General features: G+C 35.2%; 2 protein-coding genes, 1 long non-coding RNA gene and 1 pseudogene across 17 annotated transcripts; 2 read left to right on the forward strand and 2 right to left on the reverse strand.

The window, feature by feature from the left end:
• Positions 1–4,077: 4,077 nt before the first annotated feature.
• LOC104773817 (ethylene-responsive transcription factor ERF016 pseudogene) lies at positions 4,078–5,468 on the reverse strand (annotated as a pseudogene). Its single transcript, XR_015593421.1, has one exon. The product of XR_015593421.1 is annotated as an ethylene-responsive transcription factor ERF016 pseudogene (transcript).
• Positions 5,469–7,805: 2,337 nt separating this feature from the next.
• On the forward strand, positions 7,806–9,866 carry LOC147918709 (uncharacterized). 14 transcript variants are annotated; one of them, XR_015593422.1, is made up of 7 exons: positions 7,806–8,203; positions 8,321–8,568; positions 8,688–8,800; positions 8,900–8,961; positions 9,046–9,297; positions 9,393–9,441; positions 9,530–9,866. It is a non-coding gene; the product is annotated as an uncharacterized LOC147918709 (long non-coding RNA). The 14 variants fall into 14 exon arrangements; XR_015593424.1 differs by having other exon boundaries at positions 7,887–8,203; positions 8,400–8,568; XR_015593427.1 differs by having other exon boundaries at positions 7,889–8,203; positions 8,900–8,970; positions 9,217–9,297.
• Positions 9,867–11,143: 1,277 nt separating this feature from the next.
• Positions 11,144–13,052, forward strand: LOC104773816 (protein WHAT'S THIS FACTOR 1 homolog, chloroplastic). The gene is made up of 2 exons (XM_010498482.3): positions 11,144–11,297; positions 11,460–13,052. The coding sequence occupies exon 2, from the start codon at positions 11,481–11,483 to the stop codon at positions 12,813–12,815; it is 1,335 nt and encodes a 444-aa protein (XP_010496784.1). The 5' UTR covers positions 11,144–11,297; positions 11,460–11,480; the 3' UTR covers positions 12,816–13,052.
• A 230-nt stretch (positions 13,053–13,282) lies between these two features.
• On the reverse strand, positions 13,283–15,294 carry LOC104773815 (protein AAL-toxin resistant 7-like). Its single transcript, XM_010498480.3, has 2 exons — positions 14,078–15,294; positions 13,283–13,561 (listed from the first exon to the last, which is right to left on the reverse strand). Exons 1-2 carry the CDS (start codon positions 14,944–14,946, stop codon positions 13,510–13,512), a joined length of 921 nt encoding a protein of 306 aa, XP_010496782.1. The 5' UTR covers positions 14,947–15,294; the 3' UTR covers positions 13,283–13,509.
• Between the last annotated feature and the right edge of the window lie 5,177 nt (positions 15,295–20,471).

The raw sequence follows: 20,471 nt of genomic DNA on the forward strand, positions 1-20,471 counted from the left end.
GTAGGTAAGGTCGAAACAAGGTGTTCATTAACGCTTGAAAAGTGGCTGGGGCGTTTGTTAAACCAAACGGCATTACCAAGAACTCATAATGGCCGTCATGTGTTCTGAAAGCTGTTTTTGGTACGTCGGTCTCCTTCATCCTTATTTGGTGGTACCCTGCTCGCAGATCCAATTTGGAGAATATCACTGCACCATTAAGCTCATCCAGCAACTGATCTATCATTGGAATAGGGAACTTGTCAGGAACAGTTACACGGTTCAATGCTCTATAGTCTACACAAAACCTCCAACTATTATCCTTCTTCTTCACTAGTAATACTGGGCTCGAGAAAGGACTTTGACTTGGCCTTATTATCCCAGACTCCAACATCTCCTTAACCATCTTCTCCATGATTTCTTTTTGTGCGTGAGGGTATCGATACGGTCTTACGCTGATTGCATTTGTTTCCGCCAACAAGTTAATCGAATGCTCATTACCACGTATTGGTGGTAAGTCAGTAGGGATCTCAAACACTTTGTCAAACTTGGCTAATACTGACTGAATTTGAACATCTGTAGGTTGTGCTACCAACTGAGTCGACTGTTGACTACACAGCTCCATCTGTACGCCTTTCTTACTAAAAGTAACTCCACTAGATAGTGATTTGAGAGACCTCTTAGACAAGTAGAGATCAGGTTCACCCTTCAACATAACCATCTGACCCTTATGTAAGAATAACATTTCGTTCTTTTCCCAGTTCACGCGACAATCTCCCAAGGTGCGTAACCAATACACTCCTAATATGATGTCAATCGGTCCAAGTTCTAACACCACAAAGTCTGTTGTGAATTCTAGATTTTGTGCTGAAAAAGTAACTTGTCCGCACACTCCAATGCCCTGAACTGTAATGCCTGATTTTAATAGGACTGACAAATTTGGATCCTCTCTGCACTTAAGTTTCAACTTCTTCACCGCTTCTGGGGAAATAAAATTGTGTGTGGCTCCACTGTCCAGCATGATTATCACTCCTGACTTTCCCACTGATCCTCGTACTTTGGTAGTATTTGTAGAGGGTAAACCCCTGAACGAGTTGAATGATAACGACATGCATTCTCCCACTGGTTCTGTTAGTTCTGGCTGTTCATCATTCCCCTCCAATAACTCTACCTCATACCCATTAAACACCGTTAAAATTCTGAGTTCTTTGTTAGGACACTTATGTTCTGTAGACCATGGCCCGTCGCACTTGAAACAAATGCCTTTCTTCCTCTTCTCATCTAATTCCTCCTTGGTGTTATGCTTTCGTGGCCGCTGATCCCCTCTAACAACTCGCTTTTCATTTGCATAACTAGCGTCTGTTGTTATAGCTTTCATCTTCCATGTATTATTGTGTTGATAGTTGTTGGTGTGAGAAACCCCCAGTGGATCCTTATTTTCTTTATTAGACAACATCAACTCCTTCTGTACTACTCTGCGTATGATGCTCGTTTCCATTGCCCTGGCTTCTGCGATCATCTCTGGGAAGTCTCTCGGTTTTTGCATATGCACCAACTCTTGCATCTCCAAGGTTAATCCATTTAAAAAAATTCCTTCTAACTTCTGATCATCTAACCCCGTAACTTGAGATGATAAATCCTCAAAACGTTGGACATAGTCTGCGATGGAACATGTCTACTTGATGCAAAAGAGGCTCTGGCTTAGACCTCGCAACTTCAAATTACCAAAGCGTAGTAACAAACTTTTTTTAAACTGGTCCCAATTTGCAAAATCTCTTCTGTTCATCTCCCAATTATACCAACTCAGAGCTTCCCCGCGTAAACTCACTGCTACTAGCGCCAATTTCTCAGCCTCAGAGTAACCACCAGTTCTAAAAAATCTCTCCACGGTTGCAATCCAACCATAGGTCCCTTCACCGTCAAACACAGCCATCTCTACATTTCAGAGAAGATTTTCTCTAATCCCAGGCCTAATATCACTACGGCAAGGTTCCAAGATAGAGCGTGCACGTGGTACCTGATTGGTATGATCTTGCGATTCCGACGTCGTAACTTGACTCGTGCCACCAATCTCGTGAACCGTAGCTTTCCCAGGGAGGTTGCTTATCAGAAAGTCCAATCGCTGCTTAATCTCCGCGAATTGTTGATCATGCGTATCGATTCTTGAATCCAATCGCGACTCCGCATGACGAACCATCGATGCCATATCAGCCAATCTCTTATAACACTCCATCGCCGACGCTTCCACTTGCTCCGCCGTCGCGGATTCCTTAATCGGTGTTAACGATTTCTCCATTCCCATTTCAATTTCGCCAAACTTCGCGATAGCTCCGATCTAGATCACAAACGCACCAATTGATAGAAGAAAGTACGCAAACTTTATTACTATCACTTTCCGATACACCGTTGTAACAGAACGAGTCACCGGCACATCACCGATTCATCAACTCAGTTCAAAGCAACACATACGTCACTCTTTCTAACAAAACAATGCATAAAAGATCTAAAACAGAATGAATCAAAACTATATACAATTGATCTTTTTCTTCTGCACGTGCTTCTTCAAGTCGCACGTGTTGTCTCCTCACTCTTCTTCCTTCTTGTATATACGAAATGGGGCTTATCAGCTCTCTCCGAAACCAGAGTTGGAGCTAATCTTGAGTTCAACATAAGTTTTGGAGTTGAGAATTAAAACCTAAGCCAATCAAAACAGTTTAGATTCTAGAAACCATCTCTAGCAAGCTTTGATTTCGAATATGATCGCATACAACCTTAGAGCGTAACGTGGTGCTTGCATGATTTTATACTCGTCAAGAATCAGACTATATATAGTGATATAGCTAGTGGCTGAGATCGTGTGAAGAAGAATTGACCAAGTCCATAAAAGGAGGTTTCGAGTTTGGGTTTAAAAAGAGAAGAAACTCTGGTACGAGTTTTCAGGCATAAATCAAGTGATCAATCGGTTCACACATATCAGAAATTAAACCAGGATTGGTTCAGAGCTTGGTTGACGACGAGATGTACTTAAAAATTTGACATCGGGTTGATCTTGGAGAACTCGTACGTATACTCGAGGTCTTTCGACACTATGCCAGTAGAAAAGATATAAATCATGCTATCTAAATCACCATCCAGTACGTCGCTGTCAGCGAACTTCCCACTTGCGCAGGGATATAAAACATATAATCGTTCGTTCATACAACCACATATATATGTCGCCTATTGGCTATTGTATTTTGTTAATTATAATATGGCAATTTTCCAAAGGAATATGTTTTTGGCCATTGGGCTATATTTTTACATAACGTGATATCCTTGAAATTTGGGGACCATTGGGCTTCACATTGCTCCTCCCGCTCCCAGTACCATCCCTCAACGAGAGTCGTTCATAGTAGTAGTACTAAAAACCGCCAAATCACATACAATACACAACAATTTAGTATACGCCTACGTAACCTTTGTATCTTTACCACCAAGTATGAACATTGATTAGTAGTATATGTGGTCGAACATTAAACAAATAAATTCTTTATATTAAAAAAAAAAAAAAGGCTGCCACACTATTTTGTAGCATATCATGCTACTGCAATCAAGTGAAGAACGCTTATAAATTCACTGCGTCTAACTGTATATACAAAAAAAGAAAAAAGAAACCACGAATTAAACGTTTAATAAGTTGATTTTATGACTTTGTTTTGGATCTTTTTAGATTTGGTCTGTTAACATCATAGAACACTCTTATTTAAGTACTTTCAAAGTCCTTTATTCGGTATAAAATTATCTCAATTTTCGACCTTTGCCACAGTAGTTCATTCATTTAATCCATCTAATATCTATTGTCTTAGCTATGAAGGCTATTGTTTTTGGCTTATATATAGTCCAAATCCGTAATCATAATTTGATTATATTTGTGTTGACCCCACAAGATGTAAATCATCTGTTTTCAAATATAACTTTAACAATTCAGCCGTATTAAAACGACACCTCAAGAACTGGTTGGACTAATTAACATCAATCATATGATATTTGTATCGAGTCTTTAGTACAAGTTTTATTTATATAACAACATTTTCACACACGTAAAAACGTGAGTAATTTATATATAGAAAAGGGAACCTTTGTATATATATGAACATTAATTGAAAACCATCTAAGACCAAAAGATAGGGGGTCAAGATTGGCTTGTTACAAAAATATGCAAGCAAATCTTAGAAAAGAGAAGGAAATTACAGTGTGGACAAATTAAAGCAAATAAATACAAAGAAGAAGAAAAAAAAAGAAAAAAAAATGTGAAGCAAATTGGTATAGACTATACCGTATAGTAAAAGATAGGAAAAAGAAGAAGAATAAGATGATGAAGTCTAGCAATAATTAACTACACCATAAAGAAGAACAAAGAGGCCATGCTTACATTGTGACATATATATATCTAGGCTTCAAACAATGATTCATCATCACCTCTAGGTGGTGGTAGCTGAAGATTCTGGTTCAAGATCATTTTGAAATCTTGAAATAAATCCATAAATTGAATTAATATCAATATATAGGAATATATGTTCCAAGATCACGAAAAAAATTGGATCTCAGAAATTCCAAAGGTTAATACTGTAATGAGAGAAATCATCTTCACAAGCTCCATCGTCATAGTAAAAATCAGACGAGAGCTGTTGCTGCGGCTGTTGTGTTGGAAAATACAAATTGGTTGAATCATCATCCGTGAAAAAACCGAAGTCCCCCGAGGTTTGAGGACCTACAAGATTCTCGTTCTCCCATATAAAAGGCCAATACGACGACGTGTCGTTACTACTATTAGTACCCTCGTTGTTGTTATTACCTTGCTCAACTTGCCCTAACATAGGCCCACCATTACCACCACTCATTCCCCCACGTGCCGAAATTATCTCTTCCTCCTCCTCCTCCTCCGTCTTTTGGTCGCCACGTGGCGGAGACGGTTGCGGTGGTACTAGCTGATCCTCCTCCTCCTCGCAGGCGAAACGGCTCGCCACGACCTGAATCTGCTGCGGGGTAAGAGAACGACCGCCGGGAATCACCGGGGGATTGTCTGGGAAGTTAAAACGTGCTCCATGGCCACGGAGACAGTAAAGAGCCGCGTCGAAAGCACGCGCCGCTTTCTCAGCTGATTCAAAGGAGCCGAGCCAGATCCTCTCACGGCTGTTGGGGAGACGTATCTCAGCCACCCATTTACCCCACTTCCTCTTCCGTACACCAGTGTACTTGGGCGATGCAGCTTCCATATCTAGAGTTGGATAATATATAAAATGGGGTTTTTGTTTAGGTTGAGTGAGTGATGGAATAGTTGTGTATGTATGTATCTTCAGGTATGTTTTGGAGATGACAGTATAGTGAAAATGGCGGCTTGTGAGTGTATATATACATGAGTGTGTGATAAGTACAGTTATATGAAGAAGAAGAAGAAGAAGAAGAAGGTCGCAGATTGTATGCGCGTTGTTGAAGAAGAAGATGGCTTACGTGGCAACGCGGATGCCTTGTTAGTGATATCACGTTTTATTATTCCACACGTGCTAACTTATTTTACCTTTTTTTTTTTTTTTTACTAAACCACTTAATCAGTGCGTTAATAATATACTCCATCCGTTGCAAAATATAGGATGTTTAAACTAAAGCACGCAAATTAAAAAGTTTTATTTTTAACAAGTTCAACAAATCAGAAACAATATACTGCATAATATAAAATATCAAACTAATCTAAAAGTTGCATAAAAATTTTAAAACATCCTATATTATGAAACAAAATATTTCTCTAAAATATATTATGTTTTGAAACGGAAGGAATATTAATCTTTTTCACTTCTTATTATTTAAATATGAGTTTTACTTATTACTAGTTTTTTTAAAATCTCAAATTTGAAAATTTAAAATGAATACAACATTACAACTACCAAAAAAAAAATTGAATGTAAAATTTATTCAAACCAAAAAACGTTTTTACATCTTAAAAATTGAAAGTTCTTAAGGAAATAATCGTTAGAGTTGTTTATAGACTTTCCTAGTTTTTAAGTTTTACCATAATTCCTTTTTTGTTAAAAGCTAATTACAGTATTTCCACAAATTTGATCGAGTGATTTGAAAACAATTTTTTTTCATTTATGTAACTTTTCTGATCATGACTACTAAATCAAAGTATTTTGGCAATCATGATCTTCAAAACTAGCTTAAAATGTCTTTTTATTAAACGAGTTATACCGATGCCAAGTAATGTGGCAATTTACAAATGTATCTGTTTCTTTTAATTACATTCTTTCTCTATTTGAACGTTTTTTTTTTTTTTGCTTCAGTCTCACAAGGCATATTCGCCTTTTTTAATATTTTCTTTTGAGCAAAAACAAGGCATATGGCATATAAGTCCAATTGAAACCGGTATAATTGAGTTAATAGTACCACAATACCATTTTGATAGATCATCTTAAAAATGTGATATCGGGGGCGAGGCAGTCACCGTTTTTTGTTTTTGGTTGCTTGTTTGTATCCAAAACCTTAGTAGTACGACTAATAACGTGTATATAACGTATATAGAGAGACCATGACTTAATTTATCAACTATTTATTTTTTCCTTTTTTTTGTCGACCACAGATTTAAATGATCAAAACAAACCTTTCAAATTGGTGACCCAATATATATGAATATGATGTGAAGATTTTACAAACGACGAACTTATTTATGAGCATTGACATGTGACTAAGATAAATAATTCAAAACAATGACATAATTAAACAACTGCAAAGTCTGCAATTACATATGATCAACCAACAAAAGACGACGATAGCATTAGCATTTGCAACAGACTGTTCTGACCCGGTTAAAGTAGATTGTTATGCTTTCTCCATCACATATATTGCAATTTAAACTTTTAAACGGATATGTTAACACGTAAAGCTCGATTATATATGCCGATTAAATATTAGTTTATGTATGCCTTGTTCTTCCGGTTTGGATTTATAAACCGTTTTACACTACAAGAAAACATGGTTTTTACGACTACAATTGGTGACTACATATGTAGTCGTTATTTTTGGTGACTATCTAATGACTATTGGGTGACTATTTTACGACTATAAATATTTGGTCGTATATTAGTCGCCTTTTTGTGACTACATATAATAGTCGGTATATTAGTCGTAATTTAGCGACTATTTTATGACTATATTGCATATCGAAACAAATAGTCACCAATTTAGCGACTATTTTATGACTATATCGCATACCAGAACAAGTAGTCACTAAATAGTCACCAATTTAGCGACTAATATGTGACTCAAGGTAAAGGTCGGTAAAAAGTTGCATATCAGTCGCTATTTAAGAAAATTAAAAAATTTAAAATTTAGTTTTAAACTTTAACCAAACTCCAAAACTTAAATCATAAACTCTAAATTTTTAACTTTCAATTTTTAATCTTAGAAATTAATTCATAAACCATAAAACTAAAACATAATTATTATTATATATACATAAACCAAGCTTTAGAACTTATAAGAAAATTAATCTATCACAAATCTTAAATCTTAACCCTAAACCCTATACCCAAAACCATTAACCAAACTCCAAAACCTAAATCATAAACTCTAAATCTTGAACTTTAAATTCTTGATCATAGAAATTAATTCATAAACCATAAAACTAATATTTAAAACTATTTACATATTTTCTTTACAAAAAATAAGTTTTAAAAAACCTACTAACTTATAAATTTAAATCTTTAACCAACAATTCAATATATATATATATATAATTTTCTAGTTCCAAATTTCTAAAACTTAAATCCCAAACCATGTTATAAACTCTAAACCTTGAACTTTATACTCATACTTCAAAATTGAAAATAATCTAAAATTTACATTGAAAGATTTATAATATAGAGGGAAAATGAAATATGGGCCTAAAATTCTTCAAAGCCTTTTCTATTTTTGTGCTTCTTCTTCTGCCGTAATTCATCTCTCTCTCTCTCTCTCTCTCTCTCTCTCTCTCACAGAATCCAAATTCACCCTTTGAAATTCCGACTATGAGCGAGCTTGTTGCTGGTGGGTTCGAGATCGGCGATGATTGGATCTCGCCTTGCTAAGAAGGCGACAACTAAAAAGCAGTACAGCCGGTCTCCTGTTCCCCATTGGCCGATTAGCTCGATTTCGTAAGAAGGACGAGTACGCCGAACGTGTTGGTGTCGTAGCTTGGATTTAGCTAGCCGCCGAGGTAATTACCCCTTCTCTCTCAGTTATTTTGACCTTCAAATTCATAAAACCCTAATTTGAACGGGGTTTCATAAAACCCTAATTTGAAAGGGGTTTTTTTTTTTTTTTTGTAAATTAGATCTGTGTAAGTTATGGAATTGACTGGAAACACAGAGAGGGATAACAAGAAGACTATGATTGTGTCACTTCACTTTCAGCTTGCGGTGAGAAACGATGGGGAGCTGTGTGAGTTGGTTGGTGATGTGACGAATTCTAATGGAGGTGTGATGACTAACATTCACAATCTTCTTCTCCTCCTTCCTCAATCGCCGTTCCTCAGCTCTCATTCTCTTCAAAGACTAAAATTCACAATCAAGCCAAGCCAAGGTCAGATGTCTTAATATTGTGGGTCATGAGATTTTTTTTAACATTGTTGATTATATAACTATGGTTTTTGTTTGCAACTACATCAGCGATGTTACTTACTCAAACTAGTTCTTATTTAGGTCAATGGAGATGGAAAGTATGAGCGGATAAGGTCAACAAGCCTTTGGTGGAGGTTCTTACCAAGAAGAGTGTTGTCTTTTCCACATCCTTCGTCCGGTTGTTCATGCATGAGGTTTTAGTTTATCCTTCTGTATCTGTCATTCGTTTTTGGGGCTTTAGTTTAACACCATACAGTAGATCTCTATTATATCTTCTCTATATTTAATTGTAGGATGATCTACTATTTAAAGTCCTCCTGCAGTTCCTGTCTGTACCATTGCATAGAGAAGAACTGTAAGTAGGGTAAAACACTGCCTTTTTTGCAAACAGTTACCCAGATTTCTATGAGCTCTTATGGGCGTTTTTTTAACTTATAAGGCTTAACGTGGAAGAGCATTCGCGTCAGGATGAGGACCAAACTATTTTCTTCCGTTTATCATAGGGCTCTCATGTTTAAACCAATGCAGCACCCTTCGTTGTATTCAACCTGTCAAGAATCTACAAAGATCAATTTTCGCATCTAACAGTTTGGATTCCCTTGTGTTACAGATTGACATGGACACTATTCAAGTCAGTAACCTGAATAGGCAATTTATATTCCGTCCTTCTCATGTTGGCTCCAAGGCTAAGGTATATTTGCTTGAGCTAAGTCCAAGAGAATCCAGTTCATAAGAGAATTCATGTGACCATATAGACTCAAAGTTGTTTGGGTTTGTTGAATCCAGTTTAGGAGGTATATGTTAGCAACCTGAGCTCATTCTCCCTCGCTTCAAGGTATGTAAGCAGCCTGAGCTCATTCTCCCTCGTTTGTGTTTGTTAAATCCAGTTTAGGTATATGTAAGCAAACTTCTTTTTTCTCCAGTTCAGCTGATTTCTCTCTGATGGTGTCATTAAGCAACCTGAGCTCATTCTCCCTCGCCTTAAGTTCCTTAAGAGATGCTTCCATCAGCTCAGCTTCCTTTCTCCTTGTCTCGTCTCTGCAGTTTGCTTCAGGTCAAAATCTTTAACATTCATCTCAAAAGCAAAAGACTTCTCATATGGGAAAGCAAAGTAACCTCCTTGATGTTTCTGCATTACCCCAAGATACCTCCAATATTTACTTTCTTTTTTAGTAGTATGATGTATTCTTATATTTAATTATGTTTTTAGTTTTATTTTGTAATACAGTTTTTTTAATATCATGGTTTCATAATAATAAATATAGTATTTATTTTTAATATCAATTCATTCCAAAAACAAACCGTTATTCAATAACTTATATATGTTTAAAAATAATTAATATATATATATATATTAAAATAGTATATATAAATTGCTGTATAAATACAATATTTTTTAAATTAGTCGTCAATTAGTCACTAAATTTAGTGACTATATTATGACTATTTTGTGTAGTCGCAAAATAGTCGTAGCGTAGTCGCTAAATTTAGTGACTACATTACGACTAAATTTACGACTATGCAAAATAGTCGTAATGTAGTCGCTATTTGGCGACTAATTTTACGACTATTTATTTTAGCGACTCTCGATTTACGACTATTAGTTTTAGTCGCTATTTAGTCGTAATATACCGTTTAGCGACTAAATAGTGACTAATAGTGCAGTCGCTAATTGCTTGTTTTCTTGTAGTGTTAATTATAAAAGTTGTTGAAGCAATTAACTATATAACTATATAACTGGGGTAGATCAAATGGTGTTAGTATAATTGATAACTCTCTTTTAAATATCTTTTCCAAAAGTGAAAGGTATCATGTAAAATATAAAGTGGATGGTTTGGTACATTTGTAGTCCCCTTGTGCCATAGAATGAAATTTTAGGACTTTAAATTATTTTATATTTAATATTAGATAAATTGATAGATAGACATGTGTTTGGTCAACATCCTATCATAGTATTGTAACACGTTTCATGAAAGCTACACTTGTGAAGGAATGAATTTGGATCCTTCCCAACTTCTTTCTTAATCATCCATTATGTTTTTTTTTTTTAATAAAAAATTAGGTTTGTATTCAGCGGCTATAGAACAGACGTTGGATAAAACGATTAACCAGACATTTTATTACTAATTTGTTTACTAGTTGTCAATAACAAAACGACTAACGACTAACAACAACTGAATTTTATTTATTTTACAATTGTTGATTCAACAATACTCCAGGTTTTAACTACATATTAGAGAAACTCGAGTGATGATTTTAAAATTATAATAACAGTAAAAATTAACGTTTCAAATTTTGAATTAACGACCAAAAATCGAAATATGGCATTGTCATTAACAACTACAAAACAAACATTTTTTTCAGAAAACTAAAAAAAATCTATAATACAAACACAATCAATCGTTTATATGGTCCCATTCCCATCGTTATAAACTTATAATGTTAACTGTCAACAATGATGACAAATTGACAACAGTGGATTTTTCAGACTCAAATGGAAAAGCCCAAATAAGAGCTTAATGGGCTTTATTGGGCTCATTTACAAGAAAGAAGAAGACACAGACACTAAGCATCTTCTTCTGCCTTGTCTTCTCGTCGCCGTCGGACCTCCGTCGCATGGCTTTTTCCCTCCGTTTTTCACCTCGCCGCTTTACCTTCAGACTCTATTACTTCTCCGCCGTATAGTTTAAGGTACTGTATCTTTCAATTTGTACATTTATTATTTATAACGCATGGCATCTGAAAGACTAGTTTCACGGTTTAATGTAAATAATCTTAATCATCGATCTTATCGTGTTTAAGTCGATCGGGAGATGCCAAAAAACTGAGGCTTTGATGGTTGTTGTTGTTTAGGTGCTTAAAGGTGAAGCTTTGATGGAAGGGTTACGATGTAGGCTACGATTCTACGTGAATGCCCATAACATGTTTGCGATAATGCCTGAAAGGAACGTTTTATCCGGAGAGTCTTCTTTCGGACGGCTATGGGTGAGGTTCATGACCAGCAGCAAGCGTGTTCAAGATAGGAGTAGGGAAAAGAGAGTCCAAGAGCTCGAGATAGCTACTGAGAAATGGAAAATAGCTTCCAAAGTGATTTTCTTGATGGAGGTGTTGAAGGGTGAGCGAGATATGATCATTACCGTCAGGTCGTTGGAGCAGTATAGAAGACAGATTAATTTGCCTAAACCCCATAAGATCAGTGATTTCATTAGAAAGTCTCCTAAGTTGTTTGAGTTGTACAAAGATCAGAGAGGGGTCTTGTGGTGTGGATTGACAGATGAAGGGGAAGACTTGTTGGAAGAGCATGACAAGTTACTTGAGGAGAATGGAGACAAGGCTGCAGAACATGTGACAAGGTGTTTGATGATGTCTGTTGATAAGAAGCTTCCTTTGGATAAGATAGTTCATTTCCGGAGGGATTTTGGGTTGCCTCTTGATTTTAGGATAGACTGGGTCAACAAGTTTCCTCAGCATTTTAAAGTTGTGAAACTTGGAGATGAGGAGTATCTTGAGCTTGTTTCATGGAACCCTGCTTGGGCTGTCACAGAGTTGGAGAAGAAGACTCTAGGTTTAACTGAGGAAAACGATCACAAGCCAGGTATGCTTTCACTGGCTTTCCCCATGAAGTTTCCTCCGTCATACAAGAAAATGTACAGGTACAGAGGGAAGATTGAACATTTTCAGAAACGAACTTACCTGTCTCCTTATGCTGATGCACGTGGTCTCGAAGCTGGTTCGAAGGAATTCGACAAACGGGCAATCGCGGTTATGCACGAACTGCTTAGCTTTACACTTGAGAAGAGATTGGTGACGGATCATCTGACACATTTCAGGAGGGAGTTTGTGATGCCGCAGAAACTGATGAGGATTTTTCTGAAGCATTGTGGTATCTTCTATGTCTCTGAGAGAGGGAAGAGATTCAGTGTGTTCTTGACAGAAGGTTACGAAGGGCCAGAGCTGATTGACAAGTGTCCTTTGATACTTTGGAAAGAGAAGTTGCTGAAGTTTACGGGGTACAGAGGAAGGAAGAGAGATATACCAACTTATAGTGATACTTTGGACATGCAAGAAAGAGAACTGCTGGAGAGTGGTTCAGGAGATGAAAGTTTGAGTGTTAAATTTGAGAAAGATGATGATGATGTGGGAACAGATGATGATGAGATGGACATTGATGAAGTCAATGATGCATATGAAGAGCATAGCAAAGTTTAGAGAAAGGTCTCTAAATCATTTGCTGAGCAAGAAACTGATTTCCTCTTCGTTTGTATTTGTAAAAACCTGACATTACTATCTTCACAAGGTTCATAGGGTTTCTATTCAAACAATCTCCAATCTCGTAGAAGAAGGAAACTCTGAATTGTACACAATACCGAGTAGGTGGATTAAAACTAGTCTATTCACATTTGTATCATCAATTTTACAATAAGATTGAAATTGACAAAAAAGAAATAGATACCTAGCTATGGTGTAAGTTCAACTGTTTAACATGCGCGTATAGGTGAGGGAGGGGGAAACCTATTATAGCTGTAACATGATTGTGAAAACTCTTTATGATGACAATTGAAATCAACCAGACTATCAAGAACAGTGGATCCCAAAAAAAAAAAAAAAAATATGAACAGAAAAATTAAAAATTAGTAATAAGTTTTAAACCAAAATAAAATTAATGATAGAAGAAGAAGAAAAAGAAAAGTTTATTGCAATAATCATCATGTGACTTTGCCAAATCGAACATTTTCTCTCCGCAGGCTTCATGTTATTTTTTAAAAAGATTCAAAATGTCTCCGAACAAAAAGAAAAATTTATAAGAAAACAAATAAAATAAGGTAAAAATAAGAAAAGAACCAAAGAGTTGATTCATCATGTCTGCGAAAAAAAAAGTAAACAGTAATCAATCTTTTGTGGTTCAAGCAAGCCAGTCTTCTCCATCCATGCCTTCAATCTCTCCAATCTCCATACTGTAAATTACAATATAACACACATCAATAATGTTACCACAAAATATGATGAAGAACACTAAGATACCAAGCAACCAAACTTGAATAATACAAGCAATGATATAATTCACATAACAAGAATATATAATTATATATTGGATGACGTCAAGACGGTTTTGGGACAGTTTCAGAAAAATGGGGTAAGGATAGTGTTTGATAGATGTCGGCGATATTATCATTGGATTGGACCATAACCACAAAAAAAAAACAACGGACAGCTTCAGATCATGCAATAAACCGATGTGGATCCTTCTCATACCACAAGTTTTCTCATATTGTTTAATCAATAAGTTGAATTTTAATTATCAAAAAGAAACAAAAAATGATTCTGTTTTTTTTTTTATGTGTTCTGTCTCAAAACTCAATCACTGAAGTTTATGCAAAGAACCGCCGCAATTTTCACCGCCGGTGATTCCGGAGGAAGAACACAGATTAGATAATTTAATTTAGCATACAAATAATAAAATATATAATTACCAGGATAAGGGAGGATTGTGAGGGATTGAGTAATGATCAGTGAGATTGTAAGGGTGAAACAATTCTTCTTCAGTTTGGTTTAACCACGAAGGGAACTCCATGACGTCACTTAGCTTAGGGAACACGTCATCTTCGACTTCTTCCGTCTCCGGTTTAATCTCCGGCGCCTCCACCGTTTTCATCATGAGCTCTGACCACCAAGCTGACGTCCCCACGTTGTTCTCTCCAGCGGAGGAAGAGGGTGGTTGAGGAGCTGAATCTGAGGTGGCTGTAGTGAAGGTGGGAGGAGGTGAAGGGGAAGAGTAGATGTGTGGATTAGTCGGAAAAAACGATGATGAGGAAGATGATGATGATGATGAGGAAGAAGATGAAGATGTTGTCGATGAGGTTTGGATGTAGTCGTTGAAATCTTGGAAGTTTAGGTTTAACCCTAAGGGTTGGTTAGGGAGGAGGAAATTGAGAGACGGATTCGTCCAAGAAAACGGATCCGGAGGTGGAGGAGGAGGTGGCGACGGAGAGAAGAGATTAAGCGGCTGGGGTGGTGGCGGTGGTTGAGGCGGTGGGATCCTCGAGGCTTGTCTCATAGAAGCGCGGTGTTGTTTTAAAGCGGTGACGATTTCTCTACGAGCTTCAGCCATGTTGAGGAGACGTTCTTGGTAAGGACGGCTAGTATGGAGTCGCCTCCTCACTTGTTTCTTGTGCGTTTGCGTTTGCGATTGCGTTTTGCCGCTGCCGCCACCGCTTCCATCGGTTGTTGTGGTTGTGGTGGTCATAGTGGTTGTGGTGGAAGGAGCAAGAAGTTGTTGCTTCACGAGAGATCGGATGTAAGTAGCCGAGACGCGTGGTTCTTGCTTGTTTGATCTGACCATTAAAGATTTAATTATGATTTACATAAGTAGGGCTAACAACATGTGTTTCTTCTCTTGGATCATTTTTTTCTTTCCCTCAAGGCTTTGTTTTGAGGTAGAGATTGTAAATAATGATGAGATTTAGGCAAATGTCTCCGGAAAGAGAACAGAAAGAGAAAGAGAGGTGATGAAGGAGGAAGAAGAAGCAAAGGCTCGTGGGTGATATAAATACTCTGCTCTTCTTGCCCAATATTACTGAAATTTTATTTTGGTAAGAAAACTCGAAATTATTATTAGAAATGAGACATATTACTTCAGAGTTAAACAGTGTCTCTGTGTGTGTGTGTGTTTTTTTTCTCTCCCAATTTTAGCAAAAACTGAATTGTTTTTTTCTTTCATTAAACTTTGCCGTAAATGGGTCTGTTTGGATGGTTGGGCACTTGGCAGTAATTGACCAAAGTGTCCTCTCTCTTACTCAACAAAAGATTTCTTTTTTTTTTTTTTTTCTCGTGTAAGCAAATATTTAAAGTGACTGTTCTCTGAAAAAGAAGTCTAAAATTTTGTATCCACTACAAGACATGCTAAACTGATACTACTATATTTAGAATAATGTAAATGGTAAGAGATAAACTGTGTGTTCGTGTTTGTCTTGTATAGTAATCTTAGCAACATGACTTCCCCGATAAAAACAAAAGGGTTCTTATCTCAACAGAAGATTTTGTAATTGATTGATTTCAAAATTGATAATGAAAATTATGCAGAAATTTAAAAGGTTTGATATATTAAAACACAACAAATGTTTTTTTTTTTTAACTTTCTGTTTTGGGAGTAGGGGTATTTTGGGAAATTCATGGAAGAGAATCCATATGACACTAGTCTTCTGTTAAAAGCCTTTGTCTGCAAGTACAGTGGGACCCACCTTTATGAAGATCAACAAATGCTCTTTTAAATGTTTTTTCTTTTTCTTTTCTTTTTTTTTTTTTTTTTTGCATATATGATGCAAATATTAATATTCTACCGCTCACATTATAACAGATTGAAAATTTTACTAGATTCGATTTAGTGAAAAGAGACGGTACCCTGTAACTTAAGAAGATATTTTTGATTCTTGAAATTTTTACCATTTTTGAAATATAACTAGTATATGTGAAAGTACACAAATGATATAAACACGAATTAATTGAATATATAGAGTATTACCATATACGATCATCACCCATTATCCGTTTATTCCGAGAAACAAAACAATGGTCTACTACGTACATACATACGAGATATGTTCAAACTAACTAGTCAAACGTTTACAGAAAATGGTAACTTTAGTTTGTCTTGATTCATGCCTAAATCGAGGATCTCATACTATATTCTTATAACCTAATTAGTACAGAGGTTTAAGGAAACTAAAATACATTAATTCGAGAAACTTAAGTAAATATAAATGAAAAAGAAGCAGAAAGGAGAATATATACCTTTTTTTTCTAGCCGTGGTTTAAAATCGATAGGTTTCTTTTAGTAGATGCCGTCAAAGAAAATGTGTAGAGCGACTAGTACATGTACCAATTTTAAAAAATTTGAGCTTTATTTGACTAAAAGACAGCCAGTAGTTATCTAGTTTTTATTTTCCATCTAATGCATGCAGAATTGTAGTAAATAGTTATGTTATTCACCAAAAAAGTTGTTGTACTGAAAGAGATTGAGATTATGACAACACCAGAGTATGAGAGAGGGAAAGGTATGGTGAAAATGTGTCTGCAGGCAATACTGTGGGGATATATAAAAGCAGAAATATATAGTCCAAATTCGAGGTTTCTTTCAAATTCAACTCTCTCCCTCTCTCTCTCCCTCTCTCCCTCCCTCTCTCTCCCTCCCTCCCTCCCTCCTTTCATTGTCATTGTACTATATAATTCAATACGGCCCCTTTCCTAATTTCACTTTCACACACTAAGGGTGTCATTAGAAAGCAAATGTTAGTTTTCTATTTTCCAACCGCAGATCATATACCAAATTATCTTAATTAAAATAACATTCTAGACTCTAGTAATTGTTGTGTTGGTTTCTGATAATTAATTAAAAGAATTGCGGCTTATAAAGATTTGCAAGTATGGAATTATTATTATCTTTCTCCTACGATATTGCGATATTTGTAGAGATATACGTGTGTGTGTATTACCCTGAAGAGGGAGTGAGTGACAGAGGTATGGGTACTGTTACCCAATTTGTTTTTCTCTCCTTTATTTTCTCTCTGGCAGAGCTTTTTTCAGACAGCAGTAGTAGTGACAGTAAAAGTAATTTCTGTATCACAACAGATATCAAAAGAAAAAAAAAATTCATATCCCATTTCCTTAGTAAATTTAAATTTAATGCACATTTTACTCCCTAATTTTACTCTTCCATATATCAAAAAGATAATGAGTGTAGCTTTAGGTTCACTGGTTCAGTAACGTTTTAAATTTGAGTTTGATTACACCATCATTCAAACACTTTCTATTTATCACCCGAGACATGTGACCCCATCTCACCGACTGCGACCGACCGACGTTGGTTCTGCTACTGAGATCCCACCAATATTTGTATAGCAACGTTCATTAAGCATCATTTTAGTTACGAAAAGAGATTTACCAAGCATTTAAGTGTGCTGATGCCATGCACACAACATGTATGTCAAATCGACAACTTGTTAATAATCTTTATATCGTTTGATATACGATTAATTTAGAAAGGATTTAGTAAATAATGAATATTGGCTAAGTATAATTGTATAAACATAATTTTTGAGAAATTTAATATATCGAATTTTTTTTTTTTTTTTTAAAAGAAGAAAACTACGGAATATAGGTAAAACAGATTCAGGTATGTATGGGACAAAGAAAGAGTCAACGGCAGACTAAAGAGGAAAGAAATGAAAGGTCGTTGGTAAAACTTTGTTAGGGAGAGTCAATAATTACTGCTTTAAGCTGGAAATTATAAACTATATACTCGGATGTAAAACTTTCCTTTTCTCTCATCCCCGTCACTTAGTATTATTAATTTTATCCGGTAAAGATGATTTAATCTGGCTGTAATTGTAGATCGTATAACTAGTAACGATTTTTAAATGTGAATGTGTAAGTTGTGACAAGAAATTAATATTTTCCTGGCGCTATAACTGATTCATAATTTTGTTTCTTTTGTTTTTATAAAATTATGAACTTTGATTGTTTAAAATATAATATATTACCTTTTTAGTGATTTATAAAAATATGAAATTTTTGTTTTGTGATTTATTTGTAATTATTTGTTTCTCAAGTAATATTAAGATATTGCTAACTTAGTTTAGTTAATCCGATCACATGAAGCTAGTTTGATGAGTTTAGGTACGTAAAGAAGTGAAACTAGCTATTTTCTTTACCATGTCATGTTATGATTAATATGGTGGATCAAACATGAAATTATCTTTACTATCTCATTCTCAGATTCTGTTAAAAAGATATGCGACTCAATAAGAGAAAAATCATAATTACATTGCCATCTTGTTGCCATTAGCAGCAGACTGAGTTTAAAGATCTCTCACCTAATACTTTCAGTTGCTTATGATGATTTTTTACGTTGTATATATTGGAAAAAAATGTAGCATCGGCTTCTCATTTCCATTTTTTTTTTTTTTTAATTGTGGTTCACTAATATATGTATTATTGCATGCATGCACATGCGGTTCACTGTTTATCATTTAGTTGTCAATGTTGGACCACCCCTCGACTTCCTCCGTATTTATTCACTATTAATCAATACAACAAGTCGTCGTTGTAAATATTTTTTTTATATTTAATTTTCACATTTATACTTTTTCTCTTTTCACATTTATATGTACTGGTTTCATATATCAATGTATTACATTATAAAATATTCTCTTCTTTTAATTATTAGAGTTTAGAGAGGTAAACACTTACAGTACATGACTGTTTAAATTTTATATATGTACGTAATTATGCAAAACTATATATTTATTATCGCCAACGTATAAAGTAAATAAAAGATGATATACGTTTACAATTTGCAAATTTTGGTTGGTTCCCCACGAGATGGTATTATTAAGTTTATTTAAGTATTCATTTTCCAAATAACTACAATCGCGCGATAGTATCGTGTTTCTGGCAGAAGGAGTCATGGTTTGAGCGAATATGTATAATTTTCTATTACTATTACTCTGCTACTCATAGTTCAAAGTCAAAGCTTCTGCGTGTTATTTGGGTGTGATTGGCCTCCATTAATTGCGGTTTACTCAAGTTATGAAAATTCTATCTTGCTAGTATATGGTTCACTTCAGAAATAAACTATTTATTTATTTTAGATTACATAAGTATCTATGCTGTTTCAACTTTTGTGCAGTGAGGAGAGGACTAGTTTATAGTTATATTACACAATTGGTTCTAAAAGAAATATATACATATTGTTGTAAAATATAACACCATGAGATACAATACAATATGTGAAAAGTAAAGGATGTTTTTTAAAGTACTTTCGAAAGAGTAATTTTTGATGAGTAATAGAAAAGTACACAACTACACATCATGAGAACGATCATAATTAAAGTTGAGAAAAGTAAAAACTGAATGTGATAAACTTGTTTATAAAGTGAGGGAAAAGAAACAAGATAAATATCCAGATAAAGACGAGAGATGTGAACCGTGAAGAAGTGGATAAAGATGCAAATGCTTTTGGTTTTAGTTTTGTTGTATAGAGAGACCACCAATTCCACCAATCAAAGCCTTTTCTGTTGGATTCCGTTCACACCAATGCCCAAGCGAATATAATATTTTTGTCGTCACAAATCTGAATCCTAATCATTGTATTTCTCACTGCAAGGAAAATTGTAAGAAAATGCAATTTACTAAACACATCAGCATGCATCAGAGTCAGCCTTTGCAGTGGCTAGCTTGCTGTGTATACAAAAGCAAAAATACTTGGAAACCAAGAATGTTTACCTCTTCAGTGTACGTAAGATCATATAACGTTAAGTACTTATCAGAATATTAATATATCGAATATGACATTTGATAAACGTCACTGAGTTTAGAAAACTTTCAAGTCTAGAATATATCGCAAAGTGACGGTTACAACTTGTTTCGAAGTAACTATAATTTCCGCCAAATCTGTAAATTGCCATGGACATGTTCACAAATCTCGTTTAGTATACTGATAACAAAATTTCAACTTTAACATACGTACAACTGAAGCAAATTAGTTAATTACTGCAGGTTCAACTCGTATCATAGTCATAGCTATACCCTATATGCCTTTTAACTAATTAATTTAATATTTTTTTTGTTAACTTAATCTTTTACCAATAGTTTAGTATGTATGTTTTATAATATTAACTTGTAAAGCGTAAAAAAAAGAATAACAAAGTGTGGAGTGAATCGTGCTGTTAGGGGTTTTTGTAGAGTTTTGATATTAAACCAACTTGTAAAAGATAAACTTAAAGTCGCTAAACTAACGGATAACACGTCCTTATCATAATACAAAGATAAGCGAAAAACATTATACGAGTTTATTCGCAATACTCCCCC

Source organism: Camelina sativa, chromosome 20 (genome assembly GCF_030686135.1).
Source record: "Camelina sativa cultivar CO46 ecotype springtype chromosome 20, ASM3068613v1".
Lineage (NCBI taxonomy): Eukaryota > Viridiplantae > Streptophyta > Magnoliopsida > Brassicales > Brassicaceae > Camelina > Camelina sativa.

What these genes read in the sequence shown, in the direction of transcription:
- LOC104773815 (XM_010498480.3), bottom strand. Translation starts at nt 14,946, where the DNA reads ATGGTCAGATCAAACAAGCAAGAACCACGCGTCTCGGCTACTTACATC. An exon ending in CACAATCCTCCCTTATCCTG is followed by an intron (nt 13,562 to 14,077) that starts GTAATTATATAT and finishes TGTAATTTACAG; the next exon opens with TATGGAGATTGGAGAGATTG.
- LOC104773816 (XM_010498482.3), top strand. Translation starts at nt 11,481, where the DNA reads ATGGAAGGGTTACGATGTAGGCTACGATTCTACGTGAATGCCCATAAC.